This window comes from Tympanuchus pallidicinctus, unplaced genomic scaffold (assembly GCF_026119805.1).
Source record: "Tympanuchus pallidicinctus isolate F22 unplaced genomic scaffold, pur_lepc_1.0 scaffold14, whole genome shotgun sequence".
Lineage (NCBI taxonomy): Eukaryota > Metazoa > Chordata > Aves > Galliformes > Phasianidae > Tympanuchus > Tympanuchus pallidicinctus.
This window is the reverse complement of record NW_026294659.1, coordinates 2,478,072-2,504,130: the sequence shown is the minus strand read 5'-3', so window position 1 is coordinate 2,504,130 and position 26,059 is coordinate 2,478,072. Positions and strand designations below refer to the sequence as shown.

Here is a 26,059-nt window from a genome sequence, read left to right as displayed (position 1 = left end):
GTTTCTGCAAGTAACAGTTTCATTTCTAGAATTTTAGCCATCTGAATGTTAATAATCAGACTTTAAAGTAGCTGTCTACGAAAAGTTAGGCAGATAAATCCCTCTCTGTGATTCATCTCATCTGGCACGTTCATCCTATTAATCTCCAGTGACTCTCTACAGTACTAATGTGATGTCTAAAACCAAAGCTCATGAGGTCTCTGGGACATGTGTGAGCCATATGCCCATGTAAATATCCATCCTTTGCCTAGGATGACCATGAGTGATGGTGGTGTTACTTGCCTGTCTCATGCTGTTCCTCCAAGTTCCATTTCTGTCCACTGTCTCCTCAGTTCTTTCTGAGCTTACATCATCCTCAGCCAACCCAAATGAGTGAAAACCAAGTCTCCCACTGTCAGTCAGGCTCATCCACTCTAAGTAAACATTAACATCCTTGGCCTTGAATCACCCTACACTGTGATCTCACAGAAACTGTATAAATAAGTTGTCGAAATGTTAAAAGTGGACTAGAGAAGGATGAACTGGAAGACAGCAGCAATAGGACTTGAAAGGGATATTGGGAAAAAGATAGGGAATAGTTAAGTATAGACACCACTTGTTTTTCTGGTACTGGAACAAATGTATGGACAGACCCAAATAGCTTTAAAGTTTGATAAACTACTCTGGGGAATCCCTGAGAGTATGGGAGAGATGGGTCTTCAGTGATGCCATATACATCCACACATAATCTACCCCTGTATTCAGACTTCTACTGCTTGCATGCATCTCAATATAAGAAAGCTGTAATGATAAGAGCCACATTCTACTTTACAATTTTCATTCATATAGTGATTCTTAGTTGTGAGGGTTGCTCTGAAAGTAATTCTTCCTATTATGTTATGTTGGCCCCATTACATCAGTGACAAATGTTGGAAGTATGGCAGTAGGTATTGAACCTTCCCATATTCCCAATAACAAAATATTTTGTTACATTTTGTTGCTATGTGACGGATGGCAGCAGAGGAACAGTCTGACACAATGGCGTCTGATGTAGAAGAGCAGATGAAATAAAGGGGTGGAACTAAATTCCTCCATGCAGAAAAAACAGTACCCACTGACTTTCATTGATGTTTGCTGAAAATTTATAGAGACTAAAGATTGGATGTGAATACAGTAAAAGGTGGCTGGTGCATTTCAGCAGTGGCAACAGTGATGTGAAAGACGAGACACATTCCAGAAGGGCATGCACAGCTGTCACACCATAAAATGAGGAGTGTCTCTATCAGCTCATCCACATAAATTGGTGGATTATGAGCAGGGAACTGTGTACAGAGCTGAATACCAGCTTCAATGCACTGGAAAAGATGATGATAACATTTGAATCTCATAAAGTCCCATGAATGCTCACACAGGAATGGAAAGAACACTGTATGCAAGTTTGTCAGGACCTAGTGAACCAGCGTAAGGCTGAAGGTGACAGTTTCCTGGATGGTGTCATTACCAGTGATAAGACATGTCACCACTACAAGCTGGAGTCAGAACAGCAGTCCATAGAGTGGTGGTGGCATGTGAATTGCCCATCGAAGAAAAAGCCCTCAGTAGGTAAAGTGATGTGCACTGTGTTTTGGGATAGGGAAGGGGTGATCTCTCTGGATTTCCTGGAACCTGGACAAACAGTCAACTCTGACATCTACATCACAATGGTGACTAATCTGAAGGCTCAAACTTCCAGAGTCAGGCAAGAGAGGAAGACAATCTTTCTTTCGCAACATGACAATATTAAGTTCCATATGAATATGAAGAAGACCATCAAGTACATTTCCAATCTTGGCTGGACTATCCTACCACACCCACGGTATAGTCCAGATTTGGCACCTTCTGACTACTGTCTGTTCTGTCTGATGAAAGATGGACTGCGTGGGCAGCGCTCTCCTAGCTGTTACACCATCATAGCAGTTGTGAAACACTGGGTCACCTCCGCTGGTACAGATTTTTACGAACACAGCGTGCAGGCTCTTGTTCATTGCAGTGAAAATGCATAGCTAATGATTGTGACTATGTTGAGAAATAGTGTTTTGTGGCTGAGGATTTACTCTATCAAATAGTGTTATTGCGCTCTTTACAGCCATATTTCCAAGGAAATGAACAGGAGATGTTACTTTCAGAGGATCTACGTACTTTACAATCAAAATGCGCTAAAGATGCTCTAGAAAAAAACAATACTTTCCAACTGTAATAAACCCTGACTCTTCATACTAGATAAACATTTTTTAAAGTATTTTGTCTCAATGCCTGTAAAATGAGGGCATTCGATTTTATCTTTTTACAAAATAATAGAAGCTCATAAAACTGGGATAGCTCTGTAATTTTTGTTCTGTCATGGTCCATGCATCCACCTGGCACAATTAGATCATAAGTGCTATGATGAGCATTTTGATTCTTGCATCTATTTAATTTTGGCAAGTCCTTGATTGCAGCCTTTTGTATGGAAGCAGCTCCTAGTGCTTAAAAACTGCAGCTAGGAATTGAGATAGACAGTAAATCTAACTGATTTTGAGCTGAGAACAATAACTGTAATGAAGATTTGCATTTTTAAAGGCTTGCAATTAACACCAGTATTAGCTTCTTCCTCCAGCTAAAAAGAAGTCAAATTGAACTATCTTTTGCTGAACCTTTGTTGAGTTTTGTATTTCTTTTGCTTTGTTGACAAGTATAAGGCATGCAGGTCAGGTGCTGTCCAGGTACAATTTGGATATTTCTCATACAAATGGTTAGCACATGAGAGTGAAGCAGCAGGAAAAACCTGTAGATGGGTCAGGAATCTACAGATCATTCCAGGGCCAAACCTGAGGCATTCACAATAGATTACCTGAGCCTTACTCTATCTTGTCAGGCAAAATTACATTCTCATAAGGTAAGAGGAATTTTTATTCCATAGATTCTTTGCGTGTTATGTTTTGCATGAGTGTTTAACTAATGTGTTCAGTACCATAAGTGGAAGTGGTTTACTTGTCCCTTACACTCCTCCCATTTTTAGATGTAGAAAATCAATGAGGCGTGCACCTTAATCCAGTTATTACAGTTTTCTAAACATTGCCAAATATGAAATAGAATAATACTATGGTAGATGAAGTATTTAAGCGTGTCATTTTGAACAGCTTTAAAGTCATCTGTTACTCAAGAAGGCTGAATCCCTATTCCTTGCAATGCAATTTGGCTCCTTCTGACAATGTTTCTTTAACTGAAATCTTTAGCTCATTTACCCAGTTCAGTAACTGCTAGTAGTCATGTAGAAGAATGATATACCTGAGTTTTCTCTGGGCCAAATCCTGAGGTTTCTAATTAAGGTTTATTTGGTACTTCATCAGGCAAAAAGATACAGAGTTTCCCATGATGTCTTTGTCTTTAGAAAACCTCAAGTTTAGGCTATATAGTAGGATGCGGAGCAAATAATGTGAAGAGCTCACCAAAAGGTATGCTGTTAAGAAGCAAAGTTAAGAATGAATCCGTGAGATGCCCATGTGGGATGGAGGTCAAAGCCTCTCCTTGTTTTGTTAATGACACACAGGCCTTGGTACATGGAAATTTTGATTCTCTGAGGTAAAGTCCTTTACCAGTGCGTAAACAAAAGGAAGTATTAATACTTAACCATTGCAGGCTGGAAAAAAAACACTTGGACATTCTCACAGAAACTGTGTGTTGCTGTCCATTTAAGCCACAAACACTTCTCCATTCACCTAATGCCTTTAATCACTCCTTTGGATGACCCTGTACAGTATTTAAAAAATAATAATCTGACCATGCATTCATTCTGTCCTGAATGTCTGGGGATTCCTAAAACAGAATTAAAATAGACTATGTGGTCTACAGCATTAGGTCAAAAGTCTTGTCCGCACCACCCTAAACATGCCCACAGAACCAGCATATGATGCTGACTATAGATACAATGTCTTGATGATATTACACCAGCCAGATATTTTGACAACTGCCTCAAAGCTCCTAAATAGAAGGACACCATGCAGCAATCTTCTACATTTGGATGAACGTTGCAAATTTAAAATAAGAGTTAGCAATTTAGATTGAGCTTTGCTACTGTAGATATTTATTTAAATTATGCCTGTGGCTTCTATGGCAAAACTGCTCTATTCGTTGTTTTAATGCACTAGCACACTACTTTTCTGAGTAGCTTGTATTTAAATGACAGTTTGCCATTGGTTTTAACTGTCTATAAGAAGAAACATTCTCAGGTGTGTGTGTGTGGGGGGGGAGGGGGTAATAAATAAATATTGAAAATATTGCCACGTTCATTTCTACAGTTCTTCTGAGTGATTTGTTGTTTCTGTGTATTCCTACAGAAATGCACGGTTCTGTTGTTCAAATGCATAGCCATGATTAAAGGTGTGACAAACATAAATTGAAAAAAAAAAAAGTTGAGTCCATGAGAATTTAGAAATACATCATTGAGTTTATTCTAGTGCACCATTCTGCAGCCTAACAAAAATGATAAAAAAAAAAACAGCAAGATCCCTACTGAAATTCTAAAATGAGGATATAAAAACAAACAAGATAAAGGCAGAAAAGAAGATTAGATCTGATATTAAATAACTTCTAAGGATTTCAGAAAAATAGAATGAAATTAAGGTAATACTACTTAATCTTGAGGAAAACCACATGGCTGAAACAATCTTTTTTATTATATTTCTTCTTTATGTTCTTCCCTGCTATAAATATTTAGAGCCATTCACTTCTTTTGAATGTGACTTTTATTATTATTATTACATCCAAAAACTCCATTTTCCTTAGGAAATTCAGTGGTACTCAATGGTTTAAAAGCCCAAGGACGCAAAGTCTTTAAAAAAGATGGAGCCCCACTCATCTTCCACCAGCAGAAGACTGTGCCTCCAGGAAGGAGAGTCAAGAAGAACAATATGCTCTTAGAAGGAGCCTCCACTAGCTGCTACTTTGCCAGCCGAGACTAAACTGCTATCTTTATTTCAAAATGTACATAAAATACATAGACACCAAACAATATTTTTTGTTGGCAGTAGAAGTTCTGCCTCAACCTCACAGACATGTGAAAAACAAAGGCTAATTAAATCAGAGCAAACTCATGGCTAAAACAGGTTCATCTGCACACCAATTTTCCACTAGACTTTTCCACTTCAGCTTGAAGAAACATCAGGGTGTAGGGCAAGAGAGAAAAATAAAAAGAAGAATGATGGGTCTGCAGCCAGACCATCTTTCTCTGACACTGCCAGTACTCATCTTAACCACCGAGGTTAAAGACATCTCTGTGCTGCAGTCTGGAAAGGATGAGAAAAACTATTCAACTCTGCAAAAATCTCACATATTCCTGCTTTGTACCACATCTGATCTATGACAACAAACTGAGCTACTTCAGTCTGTTTATTTCCTTCTCCTTCCTGGATGTGAGTATCTATATCTGCTACAAAGGTGGTAGATATTTAAAATACTAATTTCATGGCCAAACAGGTGAAATAAATGTAACTACTTGACTTCAGACCTAACAAGTGAGTCAGCAGTCAGAGCCTATTTCCCCCTCTGAAGTCAGAAAACAAATTAAGATGGCAGTGTGCCTCTAACAGTGACACCATCATTGAGAGAGGAGTTATTTCAGTCTCCACAGCAGTAGTATAGGAGAAGCACAAAAAAGCTTAACTTTCTCTTGTGCCTGCTCCTAATACATTGTTTTGTGCACTCTCCATCAAATTTGGTATTTTTGAGATTGTCAATATCTGTGGTTTTCAAAGGCTTGCAACTGAATATCCCCTTTATGTGTTTTATTTTTTTTACTTTAGGGACCTACTGATACCTAAGATTTACAGCAGTTTCAGTCTCTCTTATTAAACGAGAAAAACTCCCTCAAATATTTTGGAATTTCTAAACAAAACAGGGATGAATTAAAACTATTTGCCAAAGTGTTCAAAACTGACCTTGCTCAGGATCTGGTAGTCTTCAGATGCCCAAAATGTGAGCCCTGGAGGACAAAACAGAACATGGTTCCACCTCTGAAAAATCTCTCCAAAGTACATTCCTTGCTTTTAGAGTGGAGGTGGAAAAGGTTCTGCTAAATCTTTGAAGAGTTCACTGTCTATTGGAAAAAATACAATTTCTGGGACAGCAGTTGAAAGACACTGCTAATGTAGGTAAAGAATACTCGAGGGAATTTGAAGAAAAGCAGGGCTTTCTGCTGAGAGGCCTGAAACACAGAATAGCATTAAAAATGCATGAGGCTGAGAAACAAAAGAGACAAAGTAGAAAAGAAGATGCAGAAGGATACGGAACTATGAAATGGGTAAAGAATAAAATGAGTTTAATGAAGTAAGCCAGGACAGAGTTCTGCTGGGCCATGGAACTGAATCTGGATACGAAGAAGAAAAAAGTAAAGGTGAAGAAATGGCAAGAGAGATTGGAGGAGCCTGGCTTGGCCAATGAGTGATGAGAGGTGGTGAGAACACTACAACAACAGGACTGCAATTTCTGGCAGTGGCAACAGGCAGAAAATGCTGAATTGCAAAAACACAGCTCACAAAGGCACACAATTTGATGAGAAGCTGATGACAGTAAGGATTAGACAAATTTCTTGCATGTCAGGCGGGAAGTTATTAAGAGAAAAAGGAGTTGGGTGTGAAAAAGAGAAGCAAAGTTTTGGACACACTGCATGCAGTGGGGAGATAAGTGAAAAAAAAGATGACTGGGCAGGATAGAGGAATGAGGAAATAGATGTACACAAGGTGGATAAGCACCTCAGGATCTGCTTAATATATTGTAGGGAGAGCAAGAGACCTGCTTCTTCTGCCAAGTGCCATCTTGAGTCTGCTTGTAAGGGTAAAGAATACCTCAGAAGAAAGACAAGAGTGAAGCTAAGAGAACCAGAACTGTACTCAGAAAACAAAATGGAAGAAATTTATGGAGGATTGAGAAGACTGAGAAAAGGCAGTCAGAGCTGTCTGGTAGGAAATTAGTGACAGATTTCCTGCTTGTCTCCAAGGAAAAATAAACCCAGTGTGGAATGTAACCCTTTAAACAAGAGCACTGGTGTGTCACTAATATAAAAGGGGTTTCTGTGGACTAAAGTGGACAAATTTTGTAATAGAGATGAGTAGTTCTTTAAGGAGCTCATAAAGGTTCTCTTTGTCTTGAGAAACTATTAAAACAACAACAAAGTAATCTGCTGCAGTGACATCAATAATTAAAGAATCCTCACAACAGACTAATTCAGCACTCTCTGGAGATGGACATCTTATTGCAATTTACACTCTTTTAAGCAACGTCATTAGTAATGCTTCTAGAAAGCACAAAGGAATGAGACACTGAAATACTGCAGGAGCACTGTCAGCACTGATCAAAGCCCTCATCGTAGCTTTTGTTCAACTAGAGCAAGCAGCTCATTTGTGAACCACATAGAGGCATTCATTCGGCTAAAGCAGGCAAAATAACGTCATCCCTTCCTGAAAATTGTGATTTTTAAAATAGCTTCTTTGAAGCCAGACAAAGTTTCATTTCTGCTACAAGTGAATCAGTAGGGGAGGAATATGATCCCGACAACACGCTTAATCCCTTCTACTGTCTGTGATGATTTAATACCAAAGGCGCTATTAACTTGTAGGCCCACTCTTACTGCAAACATTTACTGAAGATACTGGAAATTTTATCCGGTTGTAATTGATTTAACGTGACTCGGAATGGTTGTTTGTTTCATCAACCTTTTATCAAGTGGCTCTAAAAAAGAAAATATTGGCACATCTCCACAACTGCTTAGAGAATCTCTACAGTTTATCGCTATTAACAAATCAGTTTCCAATTTCCTGTGATTCACTAAATGCTGACACAAAAATCCTTATAGAATTACAGAGCTATTCATTTTCAAGGCACAACTGCTTCTTATAAGCACTTTAAAATAATTTTGTGCTTTTTCCTCTTTCCTGTTTATCACACCTATTCTCAGATCCCCCTTTCTGTTTCCTCCCACATTTTGCTTTACCTTCCTTTTCACTTACTGGAGAATGATCACTAAACCAAAAGTATTCCACAACCTCCTCTCCTCCACCCAAAGTATTTTGTGTGATACAGCAGTATGTCAAGTCCATATTACTTACTACACTAAGAACACTTTAGCCCAGGAACTTTTACAGCTCCAACAGCAAAGACTTTATAGTTTCTGACTAATCTGTTGTATACAATAATGAAGCTCCAAATAAGGAAACATCTGAACACACAGCCATTGCTTGCTCCACAGTGCTGTATAAATGTAGCTCATCTTGCTATTCCTTTTGGCAAGGTAGTTATTCTAGAGCAAGACTTTCCTCCATCAGAAAGGACAAAGCAGGTCAGTACAGCAAGGGCAAAGTGTGGTACCCACAAGGGTGACAGGGCTATTTCAGCTAATGTGTTTGTCTTCTTTCAGATACTGAACTGGCTTTCAGAATGTTTGTGCCTCTCTTTCATTAAGCACTGTTTTAGGATGATGAAAATCAGCATTTGCTGTGAGACCGCATTACCACAAGGTTCTGAGAAGAGCTCTGGGGATTTAAAATGTCCATATTCCAAGTAGGCACCTGTCCTTTACACCTGTAAATTAGCCATGGGGCACATAATCCTGTTGGAAGGAAGAGTGCAAGTATGGTTTGGAGTTTGTCAATCCCCAGTTCATAGTGAGAGGTGGAAAAAAAAAACCACTTTCAGGTAACTCAAACATCAGTGAAGCTCCTTATTCACAGAACCAAAGAGTCATAGAATTATTATGGTTGGAAAAGACCTCTAAGATCATCTAGTCCAACTGTCAACTCATCACCAGCATGCCCACTAACCATGTCCCTCAGTGCCACATTAGAAGTCATATATTAACAATACTGGGAGTAAATCAAATAACAATATGGAAGTAAAGTCTCCCATCTGAATCATGAGAATGCCAGGGCTCACAAGATGAGCTGCATAGCTCAGTGAGACAGGAGATACCATACAAGGAGATGGGGAAAATACAACAGACTGCCTGATGTACACTGTGCACAATAACAACCCCTTGTGGTCTACTTTGGTTGATGCTACAGGTTTTACTGATCACTGGAGAAAATGTATAGATGTGGTGGTTGGCCGTAAACCTGGGCCACCCTCAGAAAGGCAATTCTTGGTTCTCTATGAGGGGAAAGATCAGGCACAAAGGTGAGATAATGGTGAAAGAGCGAGAGAACCATCTTGGAAAAACATGTGGATGTTTTACCATTTTAAAGCATCAGGGGTAGCAAAATTTATACATAGGTCTGATCACTGCAGTAGGTAGTCTTCCAGAAAAGACTGGCAAACTGTTGGGAATGAGGACCAAGTGTTCTTTAGTGTGATAAAAGATAGCCGTTAGCTCAGTCAGGAGGATCCTTTTGTGTATGATTAAGGGGCAGGTAAAGCCTTCTAGATTAAAAAATGATTCCTGGCCAAGAGACACTGGGTAATCTACATTGAAGAATTAGATTGTTACAGTATATGATTGGGTGAGAAGCTTTTGGAGAGCAGCAATGGTGAGGAAGGATATTAATAAAGTTTAACGGAGAGAGGCAAATAAAGAAATGGTGGTATTAACATTATAATAAACACATACAAAAAAAGAAAAAAGAAAAAAAACTGGATAAACTGTGCTTTACTTGTCAGTGGAGTCTTTAAGTCAGATCTCATCTAATGACAATGACAGAAGGGTGTGTGATCCTTAAGTTCTTAGGTCTGGGGAGGAGATAGACAGGCTATGCACAAAGCTGCGGCCTCCTCTGGACCTGGTGTGTTTTACAACAGTGACTTGTGGAGGTGACAAGTTTGTTATTGCTATACTCTTATATAAATAGAACACAGTCACACATTCTCCTTCCATCAACTTTGTATCTAGCCAGCTTGTGTAATATGTAACCCAACAGAATGCTGACACTCAGAGACTGATCCTTGTTTATACTGTTTTGTTTCCTCTTTGTCTCAGAATGCTACAATCCAAAATTAAGGTATGATTTTCAATGATCCACCATAACAGGGTGATAACTTGTATCCAGCATTGGATAGTAGGTTTCCATTAAGATATCAAAGCTCAGCAAAAGGTTTCTCAAACTGCAGCGAGCAGCGTACGTGTTGTCACTCAGAAGATAAATCTGAGCTATCCATATGTAGAGAAGCACTAAAATGAGAACATATGTTGGAGACAGGTAATGAGACAGTATTTTATTGAATTCCACATTTCCACTCAGGATGTGGAAACCACAGGCACAATATTTCCTGCTAGTATTGTAACCACAGATAAGACGCAGATCAGTAATGCCACAGAGTCTTATCCATTATGATCCACTCTTGCAATACCAGAGCAATTTTATATAAACATGCATATATACATAAATGTACAAAAAAAGTCAGAGTCGTAAGTGGTGAGTCAGACACTGTATTTCATATACATTGGATTTTAAATTATTCTTACGGTCATTGCATCTTCTACTACGTTTGCAGGATCGGAACTTCAAAGAAGAGCCTGCCAGAGGAAACTGTAGGAAATGTTTGCATTCCAGTACAATTCCATCATCCAGGGGCCTGTAACGGTGAAAGCACCCTTCAGCGGATGTTGTTTGCAAGGCCAGGTTGAGTCTTTATCTACAACAGCCCTTCACTTCAGTTTTTCCCTTTTTAATTATTGGTTACAGCTCGGTAACCCTGGTTCACACAGCAAGTTCTATACATCTGGGGCAGACGGCACAACTTGTGGTGCCTCTGCTTCAACAACTCGCACCAGCTGGGAACTTCTTTCAGCACTTTGTCTCTCTCTCTGGTGTTCATCAGCTTTCCAAACATCAATGAAATTGTGCTTTCAATGTCCCAGTGAGGCTAAGGAGACTTTCTTTATATTTGTACCCAAAGCACAGAGCAACCAGTTCTAATTACCACTAAAGCTTCCTTATTCTATTCTGGCAGGATGTATTTACACTTCCCCAATCAAGGCCTCTTCATGCTTTTGAAAACATCATTAAGGAAGACTAAGAGTGCTTAGTTGAATCTCATCTATATTAAGTGACTTACCAAATTACACAGTCTTCCTCTGTGATGTGCTAGAAACTGAATTCAGGTGTCCCAAGAGAATGAGGCTTTTCATCTGGTAGCTAAACAAACAATTCTATTTTATTATTATTATTAACTCCTTGGAGGTTTTTTCTGTGTAAATTCAAACAGTAACATCCATGTATTTTCTTGTTCATCAAATGCAAATTATATATCTCAGTACTATGGTCATAATCCTTGAAAACAAATTTCAGTTCATTGTAATCAGAAGATACCACACTACAGTTCATACCTAATACACGACTGCACCTCCTATATGAGTGTAGAATTTTTTATTTTTTAATACCATAAATAGCTTGCTTTTGTTTCCCCCCTTTCATTTATATTTCAAAAATGTGAGGTCTAGATCCCAAGTATTATTCTTCTAGTAAATAATACCGTACTGAACCGTAATGCTAAATCCTGTTTTATACATATTAATTTGTTTTTGGGAGCATTCTATAGTGATTAACTGTCTTCAGCATGAATTTTGCCTTAAATGCTACTTGAAAGCTAGGCAAAGCATTAGATACCACCAGCCATTAGGAAGCTTCCCCAATTTCTACTGCTCACATATCAAAGTGACTTCCATGGGGGAAAGGTTGCCAAGCCCAATTAAACTAACATCTCCCCTTTCAATATGGTGACATTTTAGTTAGATTAGTTAGAAGTGATAATAATAATAATAAAAAAAAGCTGCACGTTGGGAAGCTCACCTAATTCATACAATGACAGGTTAACAAGATTTTATATAACACTCTAGTTTCTTTCCATATGCTACCTTTTTCCTAATGAATCTGATCACTTTTTCTGATGCAGTGTATGTGCAACATCTGTCTGGATGTAAAATTATTGCAACCACTTATACAAAGGTGAAATCAGTTCCCTTTAGACTGGTGACAGGGTTATTTGCAATGACTGGATACAAGTAGTGATGGCTGTAGAAGAAAAGATCTGCTGCTCTGGGTGAAACAATGATTTTGCTTTGGTCTGAGACAAAAGGAGTGGGAAACAGGAGCTGCTGTCTTGAGGCAGAACAGCTTCAGCATCACGTCTCTCACTCTGAGGACAATCCAACTCTCGATCTTAGCAGGATCTGAAGGTCGGAATGCCCCACAGCTCTCAGAGATTAACCAGTGTGTTTGTCTTCCTCAAGTAAGTTTCCAGATGATTTTCTTGCCCTGAAGTTTGTTCTTTCAAGGTAGCTCCTATTAAAATCCTAATGCAGCTTTTTGCCTTATAAAATTTAAAAATGTGATGTCAAAATACTCAACCTCCAGAACAATGAAAGAGTATACATCTGCCTACCCTGCAGATGCACTCCCGTGTCTGAGAAAAGGTCAGATTTCTACTGTTTGCAGCCCTCTTATATGCTAATGCGTAAGATCTCTGTCCTTCTTTTTCTCGATTCACAGACTGCATAAAAGGAAAGATAAAAGACACGCAGCATATGAAATTTAGAGGCATTAGCAGAAATGTGACACTGATCCTACTCAAAAAAAAAAAGGGTTTCAAATTTAAACAAGTAATTCAGAATAGGTACCTACCTATGAAAGGAAAGAACTAGAGTTAATTTGAAAGGAAGAGATTGTGGGAATTTTTATTTAGAGGAAGAAAGTCTTATCATCTAAAGAAGGACTAATTGAACTGCGTTGAGATGAAAGCTTTGGTAATATATTTTACTACTGTGGTTGCCACCTTTCAGCTGATTGGTCTCTGTTCCCCAGTGGCAAGTCTCAGGTGTACACACTGACTGTATAGTCGACACAAATTAATGAGTTTTGATGATATAATGCGACTTATGCCTATGAAAGAATAGAAAATGATATCTCCAGAAGGATGCAAGGAAACTTTTATTCTTCACAGACTTGTACATGAACTCAGATATGGAAGTCAGAAGTAACATTAGACTGCTGTGAACATTAGCTTCCTATTAATGTTACAGCCACCAGTATGAGACTGAAGTGACTTGATGCTAGTGAAACTATCATTCTTTACTATTGAGCTAAGCACAAAGGCTGCCAAGAACTACTGCATTATCTGTTTTCTGTTATCTTGCTCTACATTTCATACAAATAATTAGGTCAGAGTTCTAAAAATGCCCTGTGTTTTTGGAAGAAGCAGACCTGAATTCTCCCTGACTTTTAACTCAAACTTTGATAAAGTTGTGTTGGGTTACTTATTTTTTGGTGGCTTTTTTTTTTTTTTTTTTTTTTTCTTTCCGTTTTTGTAGTTGTTCGGGGGGTTTTGTTTGTTGAGGACGGCAGAGAGAGCAAAAAGGATCCCAGGTAGTTTTTACCAAGCTCAGCTTCTCGGTCCAACTCACCACGTGGCAGCACAAGCAATTGCACCACTTCAAAAGACAGGGTGATGCAAGCAAGCAGGCAGCAAGGGGAGGGAGAGCTCGGCTGCTCCTCCTGGCAGAAGCGATGGCTTAAAGGGATCGTTCAACTATGACCTTTTATTTCAGACATGGAAGTCTCCCAGTTAAAGTCTGATTCATCATGAGCAAGAGCCTGCCTGTGACTTTGTACCTCTTTGTAGATTGATATTAATGCTTACATGAATGTAAAATGGGATTAAAAAAATGCCACTGGGCAGAAACGTAAGCAGCCTATATTCACCACAGTGACGTATGCATGTGCATGCATTTGTGTATACACAAACACATACACTTTTAATTACCAGCACTCTTGCCATTCCCCCTCCCATAATGAATAAATTAATATTTTTAAAAAGCAGTTAACATTGAAAGAATGCTAACAGTTACCAAAGATGGAAGAAAGCCCGATTGTAAAAATCTATACGTGCTTTGGGACAGCGGGGACTGTAGAGAATGAAGTCTCAGGCACTGCTCTGAAAAACATGCCTTCCGGAATTAGAGGTGTGACACCATACCCATCTTTGGCTGCTTGTCTCATGTTTCAGGGATTCTACCATGTCAGCCAAAGCATCTGATGTTGCGGAAGGATGGGTGTTTATTACAGTGCTTAACATTTTAAGAGAAGTGTGTAAGAGAGCATACATTTCTGGACTTCAGTTTATTATTGGAACAGACTGTCCAGGGAGGGAGTGAAGTCACCATTCCTAGAGGCACTGAAGAAACGTGGAGATGTGGCACTGAGAAACGTAGGTTAGTGAGCATAGTGGTGACAGCTTAGTAGTTGAACTAGATGATCCTATAGGCTTGATCCTAGAGGCCACATGAGTACCTAATGAGGTTTAACAAAGCCACCTGCAAGATGCTGCATTGGGGCTGAAGGAAGCCCAGATAAGAGTACAGACTGGGACATTCACTCATCAAGAGTAGCTCTGCAGAGAAAGTCTTGTGGGTCCTGATGTACATGAGTTTCCCTCTAGTCTGTTCTCATCATGTTCCACTTAGAGTACTGCATCCAGGTCTGAGGCCCCCAATACAAGAAGAATGTCAAGCTTTTGGTGTGGATCCAGAGGGGGAACATGAAGATGATCAGAGGGCTGGCGTATTGCTTCTGTGAAGACAGGCAGAGGGAGACGAGCTTGTTCAGCTTCAGAGAAGAGAAGGCTCCAAGGAGACCTCACCGAGGCTTTCCAGTACTAGAAGGGAGCTTATGAGCAAGAGAGTGACTGACTTTTTATACAGTCTGATAAAGATAGGACAAGAGGGAATAGCTTTAAACCGAGAGGAGATTTAGGTTAGATGTTAGGAGGATTTCTTTACCCAGAGGGCAGTGAGGCGCTGGCTCAGCTGCCCAGAGAAGCTGTGGTGCCCCATTCCTGAAGGAGCTCAAGGCCAGGTTGGATGGGGCCCTTGGCAGCTGAGCTGGTGGGGGGCAGCCCTGCCAATGGCAGAGCTTGGGTGGGCTTTGAGATCTCCTCCAACCTAAGCCATTCTGTGATTCTACCATAATGACAGAACCTTAGTGATTCTGTGATACGTTGAAGTCAGCAGTTTGTGCAGTAGCCAACAGCTGAGCTTAAAGAGTGAAATCAGTGCTCCTCTCAGAACCTGTGGGGCGTTTGACAGCTCCATCTCCTGCCCCTCAGCCTGCATAGGTATGACTTTCCCGCTCGGGGCAGCTCTTACTCACGCAGCCCAACCACCACTTAAGAGGCACTGCTTTAAAAACAAATTCCTGCATCTTAAAGTAGCTTTTCCCTCTTCGCCTAATGACACTACACAGAACCGCGTCTCTCTCCCTTTCCTCCCTCGCCTCCAGCTACTCCTCCGCTTACACAAACAAACTTTCAGTCTCCCCCCTGCTGCCAATTCATTTTCCTGAGCAGTGCCAGCCCTCGGCTGGGCTTTCCAACAGCCCCGTAACTCACGGCTTGGTTTAACCGCACCAAGCAACGGTACCAGAGAAGGCAAAACCCGCTTAGGTGCTGCTACAAAGACGGCTGCACGGCGCTGATTAAAGCCGAGCACTGAGGTGCAGACGGTCCTCCCGCTCCCTCAGCTGCCCGACGGCACTCCCGAGACCTCCCACTCCCCTCGCAGCCCGGCGACAGGGGAGCACCGACGCTCCCACCCCGCAGCCGCGCGCAGGCGCCGTTGAGCGGACAGGTAAGTGCCGGCGCCATGTTGTGAGCGGAAGCTGTGTCGGAACGGCGGGCCGGTGGGAGGGCGGAAGCGCGGCCCCGCCTGGCAGCGGGAAGGGGGCGGGAGGAGGGACGGCGGCAGCGGGCAGCAGTCGCCGCCGGAGCGGCCGCTGTCGTTCTTAGCCGGTCGGGCTGTCCCGCCATTCCCCCGAGGGCTCGTCGTCTGCCTCGCCGCTCCCGCCCCGCCGCCGGGGGAGCGAGAAAGCGGAGCGCGGAGTTGCGGGAGCCGGGCGGGGAAGATGCCCCTGGCGCAGCTGGCGGACCCTTGGCAGAAGATGGCTGTGGAGAGCGCGGCCGAGAGCAGCACGGAGGTACGGGCCGGGGGGGAGGTCGAGCTCCGAGCCCGCGGCTCCCCGTGGGGCGGGGTGAGTTAAGGGCGGTCGGGGCAAGGGGTGTCGGAGGAGAGTTGTGTGAGGCGAAGGCGGACGGGACCCCACCGCCACCGCCGTCGCTCTCAGTTTTCTCCCCGAGGGCGCTCGGGGCGGGCAGTGGAGCCTGCGGCGGCAGCGTTTCCCCGCGGGGCCCTCCCTCGCTCCCTCTCTCCCTCTGGGGCGGCCCCTGCGCGCCGCTTCCTGCCGGGGCACTGACTCACGGCCGCGGCCGGCCGGGCTTCCCCGCGCCGGGGCTCGGGGCGCGTAGCACGGAACCGGCCCGCGCCTCCCCTTCCGCCCCCTGCCTTCCCCGGGAGGGAGTAACCTGCGGCCGAGCCGGGCGCTTTGTTCCGGAGCGGTGTCTGGTTACTGTCACGGAGAGTTTCCCTTCCCGGGGCGGCCCCGCCGTCTCCGCGCGGCCTGCCCTCGCTCACCTCGCCCCGTGCCCTCGAGACTAAGGACAGTCCCGCCGGCTGCCGCTGCCCCCCGTCCGGACGGGACGCGGTCGCGTCCGCAGTTTCGCAAGCGTTTGGGAAACCTCGCGGCCGTCATGAGGCGGCGTTGGTGGGGAACGTCCCTGAGCCGCAGCGCCGTGCGGCTTCCTGCCACTGGTAGCGGTGAGGTGTCCTGCTCTTGCCAGGCAGGATACGCGAGGTTACTCTCCTCAGCCGTACTGATGCCTTAAATTCACTCACATCTAAAGGCACGGATACCTTCGGTTATTTTCTTTTTTTCTGCACGTTTTGGAAGAACTTCGGGTTTGGATCTCTGTAAACAGTACACCTACCCAGTCAGTGCTTCTCTAGTAGTTCGCAGTGCACCCTGATTCCATCTGAAAAGAAGTGGCTTCTTCTGACAGAGCAGCTTCTGCTTGAATCTGCTCCAGCTGATATGCAGCCAGTCTACTTCAGACAGTGGTGATCTTGAACGGTATGGACTCTGGCCAGCCCAGAGCTGTTACACGCAAGGTTAGGATATATTCTGTAGGTGAGCAGAGCAGAGAGAGACACCACTGTAAAGTTCCTGCAACATCAGAAGCATTTGTTGTTTTGATGCATATATTCCTACTGCTTAAAGTGACTGCATCTCTGAGGGTCAGAAGAACCTGCAAGTCTCACGTGACAGAGCAATCTTCTAAGTTCTTGCTGGTTGCTGTCAAATCCATCACTGAGTTCTGAAGTGGTGATCTTACATGATTTTATTTTTATTTTTTAAAATTTAGAGTACCTGCAATAGCGGTGTGATGTTTGAAGGGAAGATATTGGAGAGATTTTTGTGAAGGACAGCTTGGTGCTTAGACTTATGATTTAGAGAAAAGGTCCTAACTGTTACTTTAGACTTCCATGCTCATGATATGTCCTCAATGCAGTTTGAATAGTAGTAGGGTATACATGCTAGAAAGATAGCAAAATGGATTGCTTTATTTGGAACGTGTGTAAGTGCATGATTGATTATACTTTGCTACTTGCTTATGTTAGTGTACTTCGGATAGGAGTTGTTTTTAAACTGCTGTCGTAAACTTCTTGAAAAAAGTATTTTACCTCTAAAAAAAACCAAAAAGTACTTTAACTACTGTAAACCCACGTCAGTATTTCGTAGGACACCTTGAAATTCCCTGGGACTACTAACAAAGCATGGAGCAACAACTGGTCAGATGTGCACCTTAAGGCCCTACTTGAGAAGAAACACTCTGTTTTAGAAAATGACCAGACTGCTCCTGTAAAACGTTCAGATGAACAGGCTTAGAAAGATCACTTACTTGAAATGAGTTTTTTAAGAGGAGATATTTCAGTGAAAATGGATGTTTGTCAAATACATAAACAAATGACCTAAATGCATAACTTAAGTTTTCAATTTGCATGAGTTGTGTTTATCCATAACATAGCAGTCTCCTAATTACAGACCCTATCCTGCAAGAGTATCCTTGGGCATAAACGTTTTTTACATCCTCCTGAAAAACCTCACTGTGATTTTGGTCATAGTTTGATGGCAGCAAGTGTCTTTAGCTGTAATAGTGAGGTAGAGAGTTTCTGCTAACCTCTCAGATTTGCCCGTGCAGTCCTTGTAACACTGTTATCTACTCAGAGCTAAGAATTATTGAGCTTTAAATGCACTCTTATCTCTCTAGGTTTAATATTGGATTATTTTTTATTTGTTTCTGGTAGAGTCCCATATTCAGCTTTACATTTCTGCCAATGAGAGCTTGATTTGCTGTGGTAGGTGAGCAAATTCAGTAGGAGGAGTGCAATACCTTTAGTACTAATTTGAAACGTAGCATAGTTAACCATCAACAGCTGCTGTAATTTATGTGTACAGAACAGCAAATCTGTACAACATTTTAAGAAATAAAGCAAATGGTTTTTTGTTTTGTTCTGTGTTTTTAGAGAGGATACATACTTGTAGTTTTGAGAGAGCAGTTGTTGCAGAATTTCTGTTCCTACGATTACAACTAGTTCAGTTATCTACATTGCAGCATTTTCAATGTGTAAATTGGTTGGACGAAGTACTTAAAAGATAATACATTTATTGGTGCATCTTTTGTTGTTATTTCTAAATGCTTTGTTTTAAATTAGAACAACTTGAAAGCTTGTGGAATTACACTGTCTTTTATTTGATGCATGGTTTGACTCAAGATCTATAACAAATATAGGTTTGTTTTTCATAGTGAAAGTGTGCCTATTATTTTAAGCCATTTGCTTTCAAGCAAATTAAGTATTGATTTGAATTTGTATCCAGATGCCTGAATAACTACCTTGATCCTCTGATCTGAACTCCCAGCTATGCATATTAATGTTGAATGGAGCAGAATGCATACAATTACGGCAGCCAAGTTTTGGACACTAGTATGTCAAAAGAGCTGGCTACAAGGAGAGATTGTTTGTTAGGCATCCAGGAAAGCATTCGTGCCATCTATCTTTAGATGTTTTAATTTAGGTGCTCTAAATTGGCTGTGGAGAAAGTTCAGGTTTTTCCGCTGCCCTTGATAGGGGATTTATCACCACCTATTTAGGTAACTAAATAGATAGTGTGAATTCCCTCTCTTGAATTCCTTGTTCTGTCTTCTCTACCTAGAATTATACGAACCTCACATAAAACAACGAGTGCTAGCATTTGACAGTTATGTGGATTCTCAAAAGAACCCTGCACAATGTAATTTGGGGGTTTGTAATTCAATTCTTATGTCACTGTGACATTCTTTAGTCATTGTATATTTCTGACACGAAATCTGAAGTCATAAGGTTTCTTGCCACCTGAAGCCACGAGGTGCTGGTTGCCATCACCTCTGTACACTCTAGTGATTGGTGTAATCAGTGTTAGACCTGTGTTCCGCAATAACAAAGCTGGATTTATAGTAACTTAGCTGGAATGCTGAAGGAGAATCATCTAAATGTTTTATACAGATTTCAAAGGCTATTCATCACCTCTCCATTATAGCTAGAATTCTCAGCAGTGCCTCTACGGCACTCAGCTATCATTTGGATGAATATCTGTAATCAGTACAGTGCATTCTGAAGTTTAGGTGGGTTTTATTCAGTTTTGTCCAATGGAAACATAATTATAAGTGGCTATGGGCATTGTAATTCTCACCTGAAGAAGTAGTATGCCCTGTATTCAGCAAACTTCTGTGATAGAGAGACAGCAGGTGTTTGTATATATATGTATAGGCTGAAGGTTAAAAAACAGGAATATGTATGCGTATATATGTAAATATTGACTTTGAAAGCATACCCTCTGCATGGAGAATGTTTTAAGTGTTGTTGTTATGTTGGGTTTTTTCTTTGTTTGTTTGTTTTTAACCTTTCAGATTCTCAGTGGTATGGTTTTACCTGCAGAGTATTTTTCAGTTTCACAACTTCTTACTGAGAGTGACATGCTGCTGATTCCTTGCTGTTGGTGGCTAGATGGAGGCAGGTGCTTTGCTCGGCTTGCCTCAGCACCTTCACGCAGCAGTGTGTGAGCTCTTCAGTTGTTGTTCCCTCATGCAAGATCTGAGTTTGACTTCTTGAGCTGTTCCATCAGTTTCCTGATGATATTGGCTGTTCTTTTCTTCAAGTTGTTTTGTTCATTACAGTGTCTGTAGTATTTCTTGCCACAGCTAGTCTCTAGCACGCTGTAGATGTAAGTTGACAGACGCATTTCAAGGAATGTCTGCTCTCTTTGAGTTGATTGTGATCTGCTGCATGCTAATTGTAGTTGTTTTCCATTCGAAGTGCTTGACTTAGATTCACAGTGAGACACAGACTAAGGTGGGTGTTTGGTTATTTCTGTATATCAAAAACAGGAGCTCTGATATAGACTGATTTTGTTTTTCTGCTGTAATTCATAGTAGTGTTCCAATAGTAAAACCTTTATGCTTCAGGCAACAGGAAAGCCTTGTAGCTGTTTGTTTCAGTCCTAGTGACATCAGAGGGGGAATAACTTTATCAGTAAAACTGAAGAAATTAGAATCTCTTCAGGGAATTTTTTAGTTCATGCACGCTAAAGTCATTAATTATTACAAGCACTGTGCTATCTACTTGCATGCATGATATCATGGTACTTACTCTCTCCTTGTTCTGTGGAATAAAATAAAATGCCTCACCCATTGGAAACAGAAGGGGAAAACAGTTCTGTTCAACAGATGGGCAATTAACGCTCAGCATCTTAGTGGCTCCATCTAGCATAATGCATGGGATCTGTTCTGGGTCTGGGAGATGAACGGTGATTTCCAGGGTTTTACTCCAGTGGCTTAACCACAAAGTTACTGCTCCTTCATTCTTATCAGTAACAGTTACCATATGCTTGCTTTGATGCAAGGAACCCCCTGTGGTATTCTTAAGCTCCACTGAACTGTTTTTGGAGGAAATGTTCTTTTTTTTTTTTTTTTTTTTTAAAAATCCTTTGAGTGAAACGAATGGATTGTGTGAAAATTAGAATGTGTCTCCTTAAAGACGTTACCTTTTCTCACAAAAGTGTGAAGGTTCCAGGTCTATTATTAACCTTTCATTTCAGCCATTAATTTGTTGGAACAGTTTGTTTACTGTACACAGAAGATGTGAAGAGATGGTATTTCGTTGCAATTTAAATGTCTAGCTAATTGTAGTTTTGAAAAATGTTTTTCTTTTTACTTCTTAAAGCCAAACTACTTTGTTCTGAAGGCTCAAAAGTTGGTTTCTTGATATAATTAGATGTATTATTTCTTACATAACAAGATTGCCAAAATTAATTACTGTTAGAACTTAAACCTGCATGTCAATATATATATTTTTTTACTTAATGAGGAATCTTTCACATCGATCAACATGTATCCCACGGTCATTTTGGAAATCCTATGTTTCAGGAGATAGAAAAGTTGATCTCTAGAGGTCCCTTCCAACCCCCGCTATTCTACAATTGTTTGAATAGATCTACTAAAAAGATAAACTGAGATATGGAACAACTTTACTATTTCCTGCAACTACTAAAGTGGGTCACACAGGAAGGCGTCTGGATAAGTCTTGAATATCTCCAAAGAAGGAGCCTTTACAACCTCTCTAGGCAGCTTGTTCAGGGCTTTGTCAGCCTCACAGTAAGAAAGTTGTTCTGCATATTTGTGTGAAACTTACTATGTTCCAGTTTTTGGCTGTTACTCCCTGTCCTACACACCACTGCAGAGTCTGGCCTCCTCCAGTTGCCTCCCATAGTTTAGGTATTTATAAACATTGAGTAGATCCGCTCTCTGTCTTCTCTTCCATAGACTGAACAGACGCAGGTTTTTCAGACTTTCCTTGTACTTGCTCCAGGCCCTTTATCATCTTTGTTGCTTTCCACTGGACTCTTTCTGGGAGATCCTTGTCTTTACAGTGTCACAGAACTGTAGGGGCTGAAAGGCACCTCTAGAGATCGAGTCCAACCCCCCTGCAAAGCAGGCTCCCTAGGCTGGGGTATACATGTATGCGAACAGGCAGGTCTTGAATATCTCCAAAGAAGGAGACTCCACAGCCTCCCTGGGCAGCCTGTTCCGGTGCTCTGTCACCCTTACTGTGAAGAAGTTCTTATGCACATCTGTGGGGAGCTTCCTATGCTGCAGTTTGTGGCTGTTTTCCCTTGTCCTATTGCCACCCACTGCTGAAGAATTCGGCCTTTTCCCTTTGCCTCCTGCACCTTAGATATTTATAGACATTTTTTGAAAAGGGGAGTGCAGAACTGGATACAGCACTCCAGATATGGCCTCGTCAGGGCAGGGGAAGGATCACATCCCTCAAACTGCTACCCACTCTCATTTTAATTTAGCCCAGCATACTGATAGCCTTCTTGGCCATAAGGGCGCACTGCTGGTTCATGGCCAACCTGTTGTCCACCAGAATACCTAAGTACTTCTCTGCAGAGTTCTACACTTGCAGAGGAACTCTACACCTTGCCCTTGTTGAACCTCATCAGGTTTCTTTCTGCCTAACTGTCCAGTCTGTCTGGATCCTGGTGAATGACAGCATAGCCAGCCATTAAGTCAGCCACTCCTCTCAGCTTCATATCATCAGAAAAATTGCTGAGGGTGGATTCCATCCCATGTTTTAGGGACCACAACTAGTTACGGGCCTCCAAGTAGACTCTGTGCCACCAATCACAACATTCTGAGCTTGCCAATCAGCCAGTTCTTAACCCCCTTCACTGTCCATTTATCTGTCCTGTACTTTCTAAGCTTCATTAGAAGGATGCTGTGGGAGACAGTGTCAAATGGCTTGCTGAAATCAAGATATGCAGCATCTACTAATCTCCCACCATCTACTCAGCCAGCAGTGACATCATAGAAGACTACCAGGTTGGTCAAGCACAATTTCCCCTTGGTGAATCCATGCTGACTACTCCTGATAACCTTCTTATCTTCCGATTGCTTGGTGATGGCATCCAGAATGAGTTATTGTATTGAACGTTTGAGTGGCTAAATGACAAAATGAGTAAAAATAGGTAATGCTTTAGTTGACATCAGTATTAAATGTCAACCTCTATTGTTTATCCTAAGATTATAAGAGACCAGCTCGTATGGTCTGCATTGTAAGGAATGAGAGCAGGCAACCTTGTTGCTCATGCAGTGAGGACCTGGTGCTGCTCCCCCTTTGGAAAGAGCCCTGACAGGTACAGGATGTTCAGGGGGCTTAGGTCTGAAGCAGACAGTGAAGTGAAGCACCCCCAGCTTCTCATGTAAGTACAGTCTTGCTATGGAGACTTGGATACTGTCAGGTGCTACGATCACTGTTAGGAGAACATGTGCAGTGGAGAAGGAATTTGTTTTCCCACGTGTGGCAATGGACTGGATATACTGAACGAAGTGATTTCTCTGTGCTTATTTCTATCTGTAGCAAATGAACAGATAGATGTTGTGTTTTACTAAGGTTACTGAACTTTCGTGTTAATGGCAGCACTTTGCCACTCCTGTAGGTAGGGAACTAAATAACTAAATAAAATTCTTCAAAGCAACTGAATGTACATGATTTTGAGCTTTTTTTTTTTTTTTTACCTATAGAAAAATAGCTGGCCTGGACAAAAATTCTATGATGCTATATGTTTGACATTTCAAACAATGCCATGGCACTTGTACTGCCTGAAGCCAAGGTAATTCAGCAAATTAAACTCACAAATAGCTGCAGGCTCTTCTTTGTGGTGGTGTTTTCTGACCTTTCTTGACACAAGGTTGGCGAAATGCTAGCGCCAAGGATGGTGTAACAGTGGAGGAAAGAGGTCTGCTTTTCTGTGGCAATTAGGCTGTGGTGGTATAAAACTGCACTCTTGTGTCATACTAAATGAGAAGAAGGTGGAACTGGAAAGTAGATTGTCTTGGAGTTGCAGTTGTCCTGGTATCATAGCATGAGGAGGCTTCACTTTGTATGTTCATAATAATCTGTATGTTACTGGAATGTATCTCAGGTTGCCTGTCTACAGAAAGGCAAGTTTTGATGTCCTGCATCTTTTAAAATCTGACGCCTTGGTCCATATGACTTAGAAGTTTCTAAATAAAATTAGTTGAACTTCAAGTAGGGGTTTTATAGAAATAAATTCATGTACCTTTTAGGTTTTGTCTTATGTTTTTTTTTCCCTGAAAATTAAAGATTCTTATACTTGTTTCTGCTATCTATACGTAACATACATTGAATATATTCTAAGAGATAACAGCTAAAAAAAATTCTAAGATGATAGCCCACTTCTGCTACTTGTATGTGATAAGCCTTAATCAGGTTAGGATTTAGGTAAGTGCTTTGGATATGTGTGGCTTCATAGCTGTGGAGCTAGGGTGTAAGTCATTAATTCAGATCCTATTAAAGCCTTATATTTTAGCTGGGCATTGAAATAGCTTGTGAAAACTCCATTACTGAAGATTTAGAAGGAGCTAAATGTCTGGAGTGACATTGTAGGAATAGCTGATCGTTCCTTGGAATAGGTTGGATGACCTCTCAAGGGGACCTTAGTCTTTTTTTTCAACTATTTTTCTGCAGACATATGATATTTTTTTTTTCCTCAGAATAGCTCACTACTGCTTGTAATAGCAAATTTAAACATGTGCAGGCCAAAAGCTTTTACTGTATATAGTTCCAGACCTTTTACTAACAGCAAATCTGTTAGAAATGTTTGCCTAGGAATACTGTATTCTGTGCTGCTATGTAACAAGCCAGGAGCATGGATAAAGCTTCATTCAATTCAAAGATTGCAGAGTTGTCTAACTGTATCACTTCCTTGGAGTCCCTGGGACACGCTGGAGTGAAGAGCTTGGATCTACATATTGCCAATGTTTTTACTGTCTAAATAATAAGTAATGAGGAAAGCTCTTGTACTTCTTGAAATCCTTATTTTTTGTAGTCTAAACATCATTTTCAAAATGTTTAAAGGAAATAAAAGGGTTTTATTAAATTCTGTAACTGTTGAAAAATTGTTGGGTAATTTGTTAGGAGAAAACTAGAAATTACCTTGGAGAAACTTCAGACATTCAGATAATTTGTTTAAATTATCATTCCAAAGCGTAGTGAAGTCATCACCTTTGTTAGTCATTGTCCATTTGTAAATTCTAAATGCTAATTTTTGTATGGTGTGTTTCAGACCTTTTATTTTATCTGCTTATTTGTGTACTCAGAATGTCAGTCTGCACTGATAAACAGTTCATAACTTATGATTTGTCCACTTGTAAACTGTAAGAATACAACACTTTTTATTGTATCTTAACTAGTGGGTGTAGCTCTGCTAAAAGGCACAAGTTACATGGAAAATTCAGTAGTTGTACAACATGCTGAACTCCATTAATAGTATGAAACCTTGTTTCTGTCTTGTATGCTTGAACCCAGTTTATATCAGTAGGTACGTTAAGATTAATCAAAGAATTGTATCAAAAGCTAGAATTGCCATCGCTTTTGTTTTTAAAGCAAATGACAATTATACTTGGAAAGGAGTTTAAATACTTGGCTGTGAGGCTTCTTAAACATCCAAAAATAATCTAGGAGCAGTCTAAACACAAAACAAAGATGTTTGAGGGGAGGCAGGAGGCATATGGTAGCATGCAGCGTTCAGGAAGCTTCATGGTCAAACCTGCATCCTTCAGAAAAAATGAAGTGTGTTAAAAATTCATGAAAGAACAGCAGTTCAACAGAGTACATCCGTATTAGCAGGACTTTGATCTTTGCTTTGCAAAGGCAATGTGAGGCTGCAGATACTAAACTAAATCTAAAAACATCAAGTGAATGCTATCTGTTTCAATATTGATTAAGCTAACAGGAAAAAATAAGAAAAAATGAGTGTTACAGGACACAAGTATGACTTAATATTGCAGTTAATGATTTAGACATGTATAAATAACTGGGTAGGGGCAAGGATCAGTGCTTGGTATTATTAACATATTCTGCACCAAGTTGCTATTACAGATGCTGTGTCGGGTATTTTGCATACGAGATTACAACTAGATCAGTGCTAGTCAGTTCAGTGTGCTGGGTTTATTGTGTGAGTGCAGAAGGCAGTACCATTTTGACAGACTTCTGAGGTGAATTTCATCTGTTGCAGCAGATGCTGAAACCATAATTTGAAAAAAGAAAGTAACTTGAGGACTATGGATCAAT

At 41.1% G+C, this 26,059-nt stretch overlaps 1 protein-coding gene across 2 annotated transcripts in view; it reads left to right on the top strand.

Annotated features, from left to right (window-relative positions):
- The first annotated feature begins 15,693 nt into the window (after nucleotides 1–15,693).
- RPS6KA3 (ribosomal protein S6 kinase A3) overlaps nucleotides 15,694–26,059 on the top strand; it is a 70,546-nt gene continuing 60,180 nt past the window's right edge. The window contains exon 1 of one of the 2 annotated variants that reach the window (XM_052673759.1): nucleotides 15,694–15,947. In XM_052673759.1, coding sequence (XP_052529719.1) covers nucleotides 15,876–15,947 — 72 coding nt within the window. In that variant the 5' untranslated portion in view covers nucleotides 15,694–15,875. The remainder of the gene's footprint in view (nucleotides 15,948–26,059) is intronic. The other variant, XM_052673758.1, reaches the window with a different exon arrangement.